The 13,854-nt window shown below is 51.0% G+C and overlaps 5 protein-coding genes and 1 non-coding gene across 6 annotated transcripts; 2 read left to right on the top strand and 4 right to left on the bottom strand.

The window, feature by feature from the left end:
* Positions 1-34: 34 nt before the first annotated feature.
* POX_d05148 (uncharacterized protein) lies at positions 35-3,192 on the top strand (the record flags this gene model as incomplete). The annotated part of the gene is made up of 4 exons (XM_050113999.1): positions 35-1,084; positions 1,145-2,450; positions 2,518-2,655; positions 2,723-3,192. The coding sequence occupies 4 exons, from the start codon at positions 35-37 to the stop codon at positions 3,190-3,192; spliced, it is 2,964 nt and encodes a 987-aa protein (XP_049968950.1).
* Positions 3,193-3,471: 279 nt separating this feature from the next.
* POX_d05147 (uncharacterized protein) lies at positions 3,472-5,537 on the bottom strand (the record flags this gene model as incomplete). The annotated part of the gene is made up of 4 exons (XM_050113998.1): positions 3,472-4,368; positions 4,472-4,597; positions 4,686-5,152; positions 5,312-5,537. 4 exons carry the CDS (start codon positions 5,535-5,537, stop codon positions 3,472-3,474), a joined length of 1,716 nt encoding a protein of 571 aa, XP_049968949.1.
* Positions 5,538-6,013: 476 nt separating this feature from the next.
* Positions 6,014-6,099, bottom strand: POX_tR095. The gene has a single exon. It is a non-coding gene; the product is annotated as a tRNA-Asp (tRNA).
* Positions 6,100-7,514: 1,415 nt separating this feature from the next.
* On the bottom strand, positions 7,515-9,875 carry POX_d05146 (Gephyrin; the record flags this gene model as incomplete). The annotated part of the gene is made up of 4 exons (XM_050113997.1): positions 7,515-9,325; positions 9,394-9,431; positions 9,501-9,599; positions 9,661-9,875. The coding sequence occupies 4 exons, from the start codon at positions 9,873-9,875 to the stop codon at positions 7,515-7,517; spliced, it is 2,163 nt and encodes a 720-aa protein (XP_049968948.1).
* A 706-nt stretch (positions 9,876-10,581) lies between these two features.
* POX_d05145 (putative V-type proton ATPase 20 kDa proteolipid subunit) lies at positions 10,582-11,474 on the bottom strand (the record flags this gene model as incomplete). Its single annotated transcript, XM_050113996.1, has 5 exons — positions 10,582-10,690; positions 10,769-11,077; positions 11,156-11,247; positions 11,317-11,369; positions 11,417-11,474. The coding sequence occupies 5 exons, from the start codon at positions 11,472-11,474 to the stop codon at positions 10,582-10,584; spliced, it is 621 nt and encodes a 206-aa protein (XP_049968947.1).
* A 445-nt stretch (positions 11,475-11,919) lies between these two features.
* POX_d05144 (Ras-related protein Rab-6B) lies at positions 11,920-12,831 on the top strand (the record flags this gene model as incomplete). The annotated part of the gene is made up of 5 exons (XM_050113995.1): positions 11,920-11,972; positions 12,035-12,060; positions 12,149-12,237; positions 12,305-12,707; positions 12,773-12,831. The coding sequence occupies 5 exons, from the start codon at positions 11,920-11,922 to the stop codon at positions 12,829-12,831; spliced, it is 630 nt and encodes a 209-aa protein (XP_049968946.1).
* Positions 12,832-13,854: the final 1,023 nt, after the last annotated feature.

Here is a 13,854-nt window from a genome sequence, read left to right as displayed (position 1 = left end):
ACACAAAAAAAAAGTGGGACCTCCCTTGTTCGCCATGACGGGCCCAGTATTTCATACTTATGGCACAGGCTGCCTGCTAGCAGATGAGGAACCGGAGCTTTCAAGTCTGTATGAGCTCGACACGCCGCCAAACATTCGCTCCCAGTTCTTCTACGTCTCATCCCTGCCGATAGACGATCCACTAGCTCCGCTCCCGCCACTGTCGAGCGGTCAAGCTCCAGAGGATGATCGAAGCCCTCCCAAGCCTTTCTCAGCCAGGGACAATATCGCCTTGGAACAAACCTGGCGCGAGCTCGGAAAGGCCCGAGAGGCTCGAGAAGCTCGAGAGGCTCAGTCCACGCAAAGAGGGGGCTCGAGGTCAGCCGAGCCGCAAGTAGTTTCTTCTGGAATCGCGGTCCCATGTCGAAATGGGCTTGACAGATTTCCCCAGGTGGCGGCTAAGGGGGACGCCAGCTTGTCAAGCACTTTGAGCACGCACGAGGAGCAGGCATCGCTTCCTTACAGACCAGCTCACAAAGGGACAACGGGCCAACCTAGTCACCTTGGAGTAAGCTTCGATGCTTCACCTGAGAACCATATTGAACGACGTACAGCGGTGCCCTCTACAAACGACAAGGTGGAGGAAGAAAACCCGACAAGCAGCTCTGGTGGAGCTTATAGGAAGAGAGATCGATCGAGCTCCCTGAATGAGCCTTCTCCAACGAAGAGAAGAGGCACGCTTTCACTTGATCATGACGCAGATGATCGAAACGACGAAGCGACGAGCGTCCGGGTAAACCGTTCAAGAGATGCAAGCATCAGCGGCTCACCCTTCATCAGAGCCCCAACACCCCACTCACATAGCCCTTATGGCCGCTCGGTTGAGTCCTTGCCACCCAAAGACGGGCCTCAGGATGGGCGTCCGGAGACACGAGGTCTTGGCACATCCCATGGACTATCCAGGCCGTCGGCCCTCAGAGGGAGTGTGATGGCAGAGGAATCGTCCCAAGAAATTCACCCTGACAAGGAAATTCCAGAAGAACCCCAATCCAAGATACCTGTTGGGGCGTCCCGTCTTCATCTGGTTGAATTGCCTAATTTAAAGGTATGGAACGGGCCTTTCACATATTATTTCAGATTTTACGTGACCTGACAAGCTATCTAGATGAAACCAATATATTGGAGCCCGCTTCATGATGTCTCGAGTGTGATCCGAGCCACTTGGTTCTACAAAAATACGATGATGCCAGTGGAAACTGACCTTGCCAACAAATTAGAAGAAGGTTACGTGTACCTGAGGCCTTGGACGCAGACATGGCAAGACGAATTGAATAGCTGCGTGGAGAACGGTGCTGATGCGGAAATGAAAGTTGTTCATCATCTTTGGCCAAAAGATGATCTGTCTTCAGCCAGCCGCCCTGGCACTGCCCAGGAACTCAACCAAGCCAGCCGTGAAGACAATGCGCGCCAAAATATTGACACGTTCAAGTTTGATCCAAACCATGCCGCAGGAGGAACGGCTAATCGTGCCGATGCAGTGAAGCCTTACCTCAATTCGAGCGCCATTTACGTGGATGCTCGGAATGCCCAGATTTTGCGCCCTAGTCTCCTGCCATCAGTTGCAAGAGGGAGACGGCCATTGAGCGCCATTCGCAAAGAGCGCCAAATTGGCATTCCGGTTATCCGTGGGTTCAGTCGCAAGAGGTGGGATCAATTGCATCCGTCAAAGGCGAGTCCGGTCGATGTCCGTCGTTACATTCGGAAAACACAAGGCCGCAACGCCGCTCCAGCTCCAGGAATGCCAGTTTGCTATGCGTGTAAGATGGAAGAAATGCGTTCCACGCCATCAGATTTGGTCTTCGTCGTTCATGGCATCGGCCAGAAGCTGTCTGAAAGAATGGAGAGTTTCCACTTTACTCACGCCATCAATGCCTTCCGTCGCCAGGTGAATATGGAACTACACAATGAACCTGTTTGGCCACACGTGCGGGAGGACCATGGTGGAATCATGGTCCTGCCCGTGAACTGGAGAACGACGCTCTCTTTGGAAGATCCGTCTCTTGAAAACCCAGAGACAGCCGACCCAGCATCGAACAATTATACCCTCAATGACATCACGCCTGAAACCCTTCCGGCTGTTCGCTCTCTGATTAGTGATGTCATGCTAGACATTCCATACTATCTTTCGCATCACAAGCCAAAAATGATTCGTGCCGTTGCTCGAGAGGCCAATCGCATCTATCGCTTGTGGTGTGAGCATAATCCCGGCTTCCAGGACAACGGCCGTGTTCATCTCATCGCCCATTCGTTGGGTAGTGTCATGGCCGTTGATATTTTGAGTCATCAGCCGACTAAAATTCCACGCTTTGACTTTGCTTCTACGCCTCTGCATAGCGACATTCTTGAATTTGACACGAAGAACTTATTCCTCTGTGGAAGTCCCGCGGGTTTCTTTTTGCTTCTGAACAAAGGTACAGCTCCATTAGAAATGCAGAGGATGGAAAGGACTCCCGATAGCTAACAGTCATTGTGTTCCAGCCAGCCTACTTCCCCGCAAGGGTAGAGATAAGCCTGGAAGTGAAGGCGAGGACCGGCTACGTGGCGTTGCCGGAGAAGCTGGCCAATATGGTTGTCTCGCTGTGGACAACATGTATAATATTATGCATACCACGGACCGTATGTGTTCATAGATTCTCTTCCATCTGCCCCTCATTTTGAACATTCACTAACAAAGAGATCATAGCAATCGCCTATCGGGTCAACGCCGCGGTGGACCGCGATCTTGCTAATTCACTGAAAGTCGCATCGATACCAAGCTCAACCTCGTCTTTTATACAATCTTTCGGCAGCGTCTTCCGCTGGGGGTCAACGCCCGGTTACGTATCCACGGCATCGGGAACACGTCCGGCTATTATTGCAAAACTTCCATCCACCGTTGAGATGGAAACGCACGACTTTACTCGCGAGGAAATTGCAGAGAAGCGGATGTTGCTTCTCAATGACAATGGCCAAATCGACTATTTCCTCTCGGGGGGCGGTGGCCCTCTCAGCATTCAGTACCTGAATATGCTTAGTGCCCATAGCAGTTACTGGATTCTGCCGGATTTTGTGCGATTCTTGGTCGTCGAAATCGCCCGTAAGCAGGGGCGTGACGGGACTCTTCTCCCTTTCAAGGCTGAGAAGAAAAAAGAATGGAAATACTCTAAAGGTTGACCTGAGATTGATCTCTGCCATCACTCCTCTGAATCGGTGGGCACTATTCTAGTCTTTTTTTTGTGTCTGTTCCATACAATTCGCTTTCAATGGGATTGACGTCCCGTGAATTCTTAGAGGGGGGGGGGGGTTGACTCTAGTGAGCATGATGCAGGGCGGCCATTACATAGATCACACTCAAGATACCAAATCTACACGCTTTTCGGGGGGTTTTTTTCACAAGGTCGCTTCGTGCTACAGCATTTGGTATTTGTCTTTTTCGAACCCATCTCACAATATTTACCACTCTAGGACCACGCTGTCCCACATGAAGCCATGCCAGGTTGTGTTCCGGACCATGTTGAAGGTTACCTCATTCCATCCTTTCTTCAAGAGACTCTTGTCGAAGGGATACTTGAGCAAATGCCACTCTCCCGCCGCTGTCGCCGAGCGATACAGACACGGGTCACTGGGAAGCAACGCAGAGCCACTGGTCATATTACCGACTCGAATCCCATTGGCATAAATATCCGAGCTCGCCCCAGAAGAGTAACCTGCCAACGACACAATCAACTCTGGCGCTGCTGACTCCATCACAGTAGGAACCTTGAACCGCACAGTCCAGTTCCCTTTATAGGTCTGTCCAAAGCACCAGTCACTGGTCTGAGATTCACCAATGGTGTACGTCAGATCAGCCGGACAGGACGCCACAAGTCCATGCTGATGGGGAGCACCTCCGTGCTCAAAACCATAGCTGAGACGGTCAAAATCTCCAATCTGGAAAAGCTGCTTCTTGGAGGAGATTTTCCAGGTGAGATGGCCGAGATTGGTGTTTGCAGATTTCTTGACCGTCACGTCATTTTGGAGAAATGAGGTGGTCACGTCGGCGATGGGGCTGCCATTTGACCAGGCTTGAAGACCGTATGTGCCGATGCGGACGTTTGGTATTTCAAAGTTTCCGTGTTTGTCGGCGTATGTCGTGTAGTAATAGTCGGAGCCCATGTCCAGAGAGGTCTTGACTGGGTTGTTGTCGCCGAGGAAGACAGCGGCATTGGATGCGGGCCGTCCGTCTGAAAGCATGATTTTTCCCTTGACGATGCCGCGACTGTGGTAGTCTTCATCTTGGAGCCATTTGTATGGCCAGGATTTGAATTCTTCGGCAGCGCGATGGGCTACATCTTCCTTGTTGCCGTCGTTCTGTGGTCACCCATTAGCAAGAAAGACACCGGTACATGGAAAACTTCCATGATTTGCGAGAAAAGGAAAAAAGAAAGAAGAAGAAGAAAAGGCCTGGACTCACAAGATACCACAGCCAAGGTCCCCACATCTTCCCATCAGGGAGGACATCCTTCGAGGATGCCATGAAATGGGTACCATGAATCATGTTCAGTTGCACCGCATCGCCCGTCGCAGACTCGCGATGCACCTGGCCAGTGGTCCGTCAGCATGACTCTTCTCCAGCTTCTTGCCCATGCATCGGTAATTCGCAATTGCATTCTAGACGGATAACCTACCATCAACTCCTGCTTCAAATGGTCCCCATTATAGTAATCCTTCCCAGGATTGATATACCAACTCCCAAAGCCATCCCCATACACTCCGAAGAAGTCCTGATTACGCGACCACGCTGTAAAATCATACTTGGTGATGTACCCATTGCCATCAGGCTTCAACCAGGTCTCATCCTGAACCTTGTTCTGCGGAAGGTATTCACTCAACGGCGGCAGTTCTTCGTCCTTCATATTCGTTCGGCCTTTGGTGAAAGTCGAATTGTCCAGGCGCCAGAGAGTGCGGAATTCTCCCAGCACGGGCAGCGCATGATTCACAAAGTATTGATAGGCACCAGACAGACCAGAGAATACCACCCAGTGCATATCGCCTTCGGCTGCGGTGAAGACGATATCGATGTATTTCTTGCCCCGGTATGTCCCTTTTTCGGCAATGGAGGCCGAGGTCCAATTCAGATTGGACGCTGCGCCATCTGCTCGTCGGTCACAGGATGTTGATCAGTTTCATCAATGCTGGCTTGACGACGATTCAACCGAGTCGGGCTCGGTTTCTTTGTTGTTTCTTTTTCTTGTATAACTTGGGGCACGACAAGGGGGATGATCGAGTGACTGGGGCTGCCAGGGACACGTACTGTAGCTCACGTAATGGCCGACGGCATCCCCCACGCAGTCCTTTCCCTTGTACATCAATTTGACCCCGTATGTTTCCTGCTGGGTGAGGTTCCAGAGCTCATTGCCAAATACCCATGAGGAATCGTCGAGCTGGGTCAAAAAGGGCTCGGACGATGTGTGCTTGGAGGGAAGGGCGTCTGCAATGGCCCCCAGCAGCGAGGTCGCGGCGACAAGTGAGATTCGCATGTTGGCTTCCAATTGACTCGTTTCATCAAAGTGTGTCCGGGCTTAGGTGATTTGCTGAGCGAAATTTGAATATGAGAGTCTGACTACTGGAACTGAATCTAGAGGCGAATTGTCCACCCGTTCATAGCTGCAGTAAAGTATTATTTATCTATTGGAGAAATCGCCATGGATGGATCAAAGGGCACGCAGCCCAGTCTATCGGCCATACTGCGGCGGGCTCGGCTCAATGATGACCGAAGAAATGAACGTTATGATGCATTGGTCTACAGTGTAGGCCTCTCTTTTCCGTGCGGTCGATGACCAGATTGAGTAGCGTGACAAGAAGGATATCCACCCAGTGTCCGAGCGCCAGTTCATCCCCACAATTCCCCATCCGGTAAACATCCCGAAATAAAAGATAAAAAAAAAAGCAGACCCGGAAAATAGAAGCAAAAAGAAGAGCGATAAAGAAAAAAACGTCAACACGCAAAAAGAAACTCTCCCTCGGGGAATCGAACCCCGGTCTCCCGCGCTTATCGGTGTTAATGACAAGCGGAAATCATGACCACTAGACCAAGGAAGATGCGATGATCGAGTTACTGCTCGACCACTTGGTGCTGGTTGATGTCTTCTGTTCAATTTTTGACAATATAACTACATTTGAAAGGCCTGCGACTACCTTCATGCTTGTTACGTGGTCCACCGTCCACCCAGTCTTGACTGCACCTGGTCAACATGAATATGTTCTCTTTGGAACATGGAATGTGACCCTGAGAATTCCAGCTCATTGAAAACAATGTTCACTAAAGCCTCGTTAGCGTGCCTGGCAGAATACTGCATGGAGATCCTCGATGACAGCCAGAATGGTACATCCAATGTTTAGGCTTGGAAGCCCCATCAAGAATATATTCCCATGGGCTACTTAGGTATGTAGATTGCCACCCAGCCCCCTCAGCCATTATCGCTCTCCCTTGAGGCTTACGACTCGCGAAACCAAAGGATGCTGCTGGAGGGAGAGAAAATGTAACCGAGAAAAAGATTCATATACCAGAGAACAGAATGGACACACACACCCTTCGACAGGCATAGGTGTGCAACGGGCAGTTCACGTGGACAACATGAGCTCAATGGAGTAGGCAGCTCTTGTACATCCATGCCGTCCCATCTCAATAGGTACCAGAGTGCCGGAATCAGAATCAAAGTAGAAAATGGAACGTTCATGGAGGCCATTCAGAACAAAACGCGGGGTACAGAAATCTGGGGAGGATGCATCGAGCCATCATTGGCGGAAGAATCATGGGGATCTGCAGGTGTAGCGTCGAACTAAGAAGCGAATGAGCTCGTCAAGCGACTGCCAAACAACCGGAGCAACAGACTCGGCAATGGAACGACCGCTCGAGCAATGTCGCTTGTCTCCGACGTCGCTTTCTTCTTCAAACTTCGGATGCTATTGACCCGGTTCATTTACCCCGCGCATGGATGGAGATTTGACTTGCGTCTCAGGAGAGACTGGTGCAAATGCATGCAGTCGGAGGAAGAGGACCTAGCATGCCATGAAGTGTTCGGGGTGGAGTGGTAAAATAAATTCCATGCTTAGACGCATCTGGGTGCTCGAGGCCAGACTTATGTTAGACGCCCCGCTGTACAACTGCCAAAAATTGTATTCAAGGTCGGATTACAACCACATATATTAGGCCGATACGCTGTTTAATGGACCCGTGGAGTTCTGTGCAGCCCCAGGTTGCACCCGACACGAGTCTCGACACGGCCAACATTGTCTGATTATGTGTCATTCTCCAGATATCCAGGAGGCTCCAAATAGCATCAATGCCCCCCCCCCCCCCCAAAATAAACAAAAATCCGGATCCTGAGTCACTTGAATGCACTAAAGAAGAATGGTCTTCTATGCAGAGCCTGCCGCTTCTCGCCCGAAAGGCCTCATCAGGCAAAGGGACTGCCAACTGTCGGTGAGAGCACCGTCCATTTCGATCTGGTGGTCTACATATCACGGCTGTGTACGGGGCCCATCATCAGTGCCTCTACAAGATTGCCTTGCTTTGCAACCCCATCCCCAGGGCGTAAAATGACCAACGCATTCGCGGATGCAAGGCTACCAACGCGAGAGCTTCGCTGACCAGTGCCGTCAACACCAGTACTGGTTGCGTACAATCGGCCATCGGTGCGTGAGCCCGCGACGACGGCACGATGGTATTCCGTCCGCTTTGAGTCGAGAGGGAAGTCATGCGTCAAAACAACCGACACCAGCGGTAAGCCCATTCGGGGTCCCATTGCCAGCTTCGAGTTCGCAGCGGAGGCGTCCTCACCCAGGCCAGACAACTTGTGTAATGAAGGCAGCACAAATAGATTGAGGTTCACGAGCGCCGACACTGGGTTTCCCGGAAGAGCGAAGATGAGCTTGGGCTTTCGCTCTTGCTGACGAGTTTGATTTCCATCTATTGCACTCTCTTTGAACGGAACCGTGGCGAAGGTAGTAGGTTTGCCGGGCTTCATAGAGACGCGACCAAAGTGAATGGTGCCCCCCAGTGACCTTTCGATGGTGGGTTTCAACAGATCAAGCTCGCCCATGGAGACACCGCCAGTCGTAACAACCACATCGACGCTAGAGGAGGCTCGTCCGACACCGCGGAGTGCGTCACGCAAAGCATGCTCAATCTCACCGGCGGGGGTGTCGCGTGCAATTCCCAGGTCCACCGTGGGAAAGCCCCACGATTGAAGGCAAGACAGGAGGGATGGTCGGTTAGAATCACGAATCTGACCCCCAGTCAGGCTGCAAGGGTTGTTGTGCTCCACCAGCTCATCGCCGGTGCTCAAAACGCCCACACATGGCTTTTTGTACACTTTGACAGACCGAACCCCCGTTGCAGCCAACAATCCAATCTCTCCGCCAACAGGAGAGATGATGTCTCCCCGGGAAAGAATCTTAGATCCCAAAGTAACGTCACTGCCAGGTTCCCGCACGTTCTCGCCAGGTTGAATGTCGTTGGTCAAGATCTCGACGGTGGCCTCTTCAGAGCCATCCGCCGTAGCTGAAGCCAAAACAGTATCCTCGACCATCACGACTGCGTTGGCATTGGGAGGAAGAGGGGCTCCTGTTGTGATCCGTGCAATTGTTCCAGGCTGAAGAGGCTGTAGGCTTCCACCAACATTGGCATGAGTCACGGACGCTACCGGAAACACGCCTTTGGTGTTTGGTCCAGCCGAAGGATCCGATGCAATGACTGCGTAGCCATCAACTATACTGGCCTTGTAAGCAGGGACCGCCTCCGGGGCGTACACGTCCTCGGCAATGACCGATCCCACAAGAGAGGAATCTACTGAAGTCTCAACGATGGTCGGTTCCGGGGTGTGCTCACTGATCTTGAGCAGTGCTTCCTCGACGGACAGCATGGGATACGGGGAGGAACGGTGACGCTGGCTGGGCCCCACGGATGGATCGTTAGACTGAGGTCGATCCGCAGGCAATGTATGGGCTTTGGGGACAGCATGTCCATGTCCATGCCCATGACCATGACCATGACCATGACCGTGGTGGTGATGATGATGATGCTGGTGCTCCTGGGGCTGTGCTGCGTTTCCAGACGTCGATGCCAGGCCTGCCTCGGCCTCCAGCCTTTTCACACCACCAACATGCATCTCCCGAGAGCTACCGCCTGCACTTTGCAAGCAAGCATGTGGTAATAATTTGATCACCGCTTCAAGATTTTCCACAGCGCCCTTGGGGGAGCCAGGGAGGGTAATGATCAAAGACTTGTCACGAACTCCAGCGACTGGGCGAGCCATCATTGCGACTATCAAGAGTGATGAGCATACAATGCAATTCAATCAGAGCCAATTCGGCCGGTCCGGTCAATCTTACAGGGTGTTACTTTTAGCGACGCAGCGATCATGCCATGGCTGTATCAGATTGATGTCAGTACTCCTCTCTCTGGAACGTGTCTCTCTTGAACCAAAAGAGGTCCTTACACCAAGCCTGGAGCATGACGATGGATTAAAGGGGATACCGCCTGGTGCAGACCGTCAGTCACAGGGCAATTTAGAAGGGCATTGTAAGAAGTGTCGTGCCTCGGGTGTGTTATCGCGGACAGCGAAGCCGGTCCCCCCGCTTAGGAGTATCAAATTGTACCAAGTCGGTCCATCAGTCCAGTCACATATACTCTGTTGGATCTGGAACTTGTTGTCTGGTACGATCTTGACCACGGGGGTTTCCCACTTCCCTTCGGCGGCGAATATAGGTATGAGTGCGTTCGCTGTCCTATCCGAAGCGGGGTTCTCCGACGCCGTGTCGGAAACAATCAAGATTGCAACGGCAAGTTTCGCGGTGGGCTCTGAGTGTGCCATGATACAATTGACCAGAAGGTATGACCGTAAGAGGAGAGGACTAGGAAAGATGAAAGCTGTGGTCGAACGATGGATGGAAGTTCACTGCTAGTCTTTCTCCGCGTGGGGGAACCTTCCGATATGAGATAAGTCATTTGCTTCGAAGCTGGACCACTGGAATCTCCGGACCGGAGACCCAAGCAATATTCGTCATATTCTCCAGCAAAACAACTCTTTCACGTTTCCTGATGAGCTTCCTGCTCATTACACAATTATCATCGTAAAGCACAGAAGGGCAAAAGAATTCTAGATTGCGGACGTTACAAGTCGCTCATTTACTGCCCATGGAAATGAACTGCCCATGGAAATGAACTGCCCATGGAAATGAACTGCCCATGGAAATGAACTGCCCATGGAAATGAACTGCCCATGGAAATGAACTGCCCATGGAAATGAACTGCCCATGGAAATGATCTTCTATTGACTTCAGACACTTCAACAAAAGACCCCCAAAACTTGCTTCTACGGTATCAAAATCCAGACGCCCTGATGCTTGTGTACAAGAAAAGGCCCCCAGAGGCGGAGGGCAGACAATGGTAGTAAAGACCGCAGAAATGACGAAAGTAAAAAAAAGAAACGACTCGAGATCATAAGGCGCAGCCTGATACCCCACCGCTCTTGCAGCTGCTGACAATCATAAACCTCACACTAGTAGGAGGGCTTGTGTTTACATGGCACCGATGTCTGCAGCCTTGCCACCCACGAGAAGACCGACAATGAACCCGAACAGGCCCAGAACGGAGCTGAAGATCTCAATAATGAGAATGCGGACAAAGCTGGGCGAGAGAAACGTGTTAGTGGGCGGTTCGGACAGACCCATGTGTCAATCAGAAGCATGTCAAGAACCAACTCACAGACTAGGATCAGTGGCATCCGCGAGAGCAGCTCCACTACCATTCATGCCGACTGAGACACCACAGATCATGTTGCACAGACCGACTGTGAGACCTCCCCAGAACAGAGCGTATCCGGTATAGTAGTTGCTTTGAGTGTAGAGCTCGCTGTCGGGAACTGGAGCGAGCTTCGCCGAGTATATAATCGCAACGATAAGTCCGTAAATGGCGACGACTTCGCAGAAGATGATGGACATCAAGTTCTTGGTACAGATTCGGGGAGCGCGCACACCGCCGCCGATAATCGAAGAGCCCGTTAGGAAGATTCCCCTGTGATGCAACAAAGCGCGAACTTGTTAGCACTCCCTCATTCGTCAACGTTCCAAGCTGGATTGATAAAAGTCATACCATGCAGCGCCAACCACTGAGCATCCACAGCACATTGCAATGCCAATGTTTGCCCAGGCGTAGGGGGATACTTCTTCCAAAAAGCGGCCGACCTGGATATTACGTCAATAAGTGATCGGCAGACGAAGCTTCGCCAAAGTCGCATTCGCGCAGTTTCGTACATTAAAAGCTTCACCGTCTCCTTGGAATAGCATATCTAAACGTCCGAGGTCGCCTGATTAGCATCAAATCATCTCCAGCTTTCAAGGACATGGAACGTACACAAGCCGACCACCACTAAGGCGGTCGTCAGGACACCGACGAGGTATCGCGGATACATGGCGACCTCGTACAACCTGAAGATCAAAGAAAGTCAAGGCCTCGAATGTGATGTTTGGGGTAAAGCGAGGCGCCGAGGAGGGAGCTTGAAGCCTGGAGCTCTACGATCGGAGTTGGAGGTGGAGGAATGGACTCGGTGGCTCGGAGCGGATTAACTGCTCCGCTTTGGGGGGTGATTTCGGCGGGCGGTAGCCTGGTCTATTTCCCCAGATCCACGGCTCCCAGATCAACTGCTCTGAACAATAGGCGTTTGCTCTTTGCTTCTTGCCACTTGCAGTACTGAAATATTGACGCGCTCGAAGATAATTTTCTGTTTTGTGTGCTCGGTGTAGCATTTGTGCGACGATTCTGCTATTCAGCGAAACCCTGCGTCGTTGACACCGATTCCCCTGAATTCGCCGCCCCCCTCTTTCTCCCCCCCATCTCTCGACAATACAAGCATCACCATGGCCTCGAGCTCTGGGGTAGGGTCGTATTCGAACCCGCTGAAGAAGTTCAAGTAAGCTGTGACCGTATTTCGCTCTGGGTTTGAAACAAAGACCAATGACTAATTGAATTTAGGCTGGTGTTTCTTGGAGAACAGAGCGGTATGATACTCTCGCGGCGCATATACTTACTGTGACCTGCGGCAGCAATCGACGGACGGGCAGTGGGCAATGCTGATCAATCCTGTAGTTGGCAAAACTTCCCTCATTACACGATTCATGTACGATTCTTTCGACAACACATACCAGGCCACCATCGGCATTGACTTTTTGTCCAAGGTAAGCGCAAAGTGGACGACCTCGAATTAACACTCATGACTCTGACCCGTGCCTATTTCAACTCTAGACTATGTACCTGGAAGATCGGACCGTTCGCCTTCAGCTTTGGGATACTGCCGGTCAAGAACGGTTCCGCTCCCTCATTCCTTCTTATATTCGGGACTCCAGCGTCGCAGTTGTTGTTTACGATATTTCCAACGCCAAGTCCTTCCAAAACACCCGGAAATGGATTGATGACGTTCGAGGAGAGCGAGGCAACGATGTGATCATTGTGCTCGTGGGTAACAAGACTGATTTGAACGACAAGCGCGAGGTTACCACAGCGCAAGGAGAGGAGGAGGCTAAGAAGAATGGCTTGATGTTCATTGAAACCAGTGCCAAGGTTGGGCATAATGTGAAACAATTGTTCCGGAGAATTGCCCAGGCTTTGCCCGGCATGGACGGCGAGGCCAAGCAGGGGGAAAGCACCAGTAAGTCCAGTCTCACCGACTGCTCTCGGAGAACCTGCTGACTCGATGTTTTTCCAATTTGTCAGTGATCGACGTCAACATTCATCCCAAGGAGACTACCAGCAATGACGGCTGTGCATGCTGAAAGAACCCACCACTACCTCAAATCCTACCCGCGCGATTCACGATTCACACGGTCTCATGGTTCGTTCCGACTATGTGGCATCGTAATCTGTTCCCCACTTAAGATGTACATGTTTTTTTCTTGCTCTCCAGATGGACAGCGTTTGTTCAAGTCTTGCAAAGCGTCCTCAACCGGTCTACTCCTTTTCCATTATCTTCTTCTTTTTCTTTTTTCTTTTTTTTTTGGTGAGGTTTAACGTGAATCACTGGGCATTCGATTTGGACTCTTTCTCACCTTCGCCCACCCCTCCTCCGATCCTAGCCGAGCCCTTGTTTTTGTTTGCTCCAGAAATACCTTTCATGTTGGCTTCGGCCACAGCGGTGGATATACTCGGCATGGCATGATATATGAAGCTGTACAATATAATCTATTCTTCGCCCACCATAGGATCACGAGAAAAGTGATCAATTTACACACTTTCCAATGAAAACCTGTATCTTTCATCACCAGAGGGGTACTACATATTGGTTTTGCCTGATCTGGCATTAATATAGCAGTCTGATTTGGCCCGGTCATGCCAACGTTTGTGTATGTGTCTTCTGTTCCGTGGACATGTATAATTGACATTTGATGCCAAGGCATCCATCTCATTTCTGATTCCTACGGTAATACCATGGAAGCACAGTGCAGCGTAATCGCTCAACGACGTGCTATCACTGCCTTGGTCAGCAGTCGCGCGCGCCAACTAGAGCAAGGTGAATGTGAGAGGGAGATCATAGCCAATCGTCCTAGCATTCAAGATAGCAGAGACTATATGGAAACAATCAGACACTGAGGGTTTAGAGGACAGAAACATGAGAATTCGAGCAAATGTCAATTCGGAACGCACTTCCCACGTTGGTCTGTGGAATTGTCAACAGCTGTAGGATGGATAGGTTGGATCAAGCTATCAATGGAAAGACTGAATCTTATTTTCAAGCCAATCGAAGCAAGATCTGTGTCACTATAAGGCTTCAGCCACGAACGAATGAATAGTGTAGTCAT

This window comes from Penicillium oxalicum, chromosome IV, assembly GCF_001723175.1.
Source record: "Penicillium oxalicum strain HP7-1 chromosome IV, whole genome shotgun sequence".
NCBI classification, from domain to species: domain Eukaryota; kingdom Fungi; phylum Ascomycota; class Eurotiomycetes; order Eurotiales; family Aspergillaceae; genus Penicillium; species Penicillium oxalicum.
Note: the sequence above shows the minus strand (reverse complement) of the source record. Positions and strands in the feature narration are given on the sequence as shown.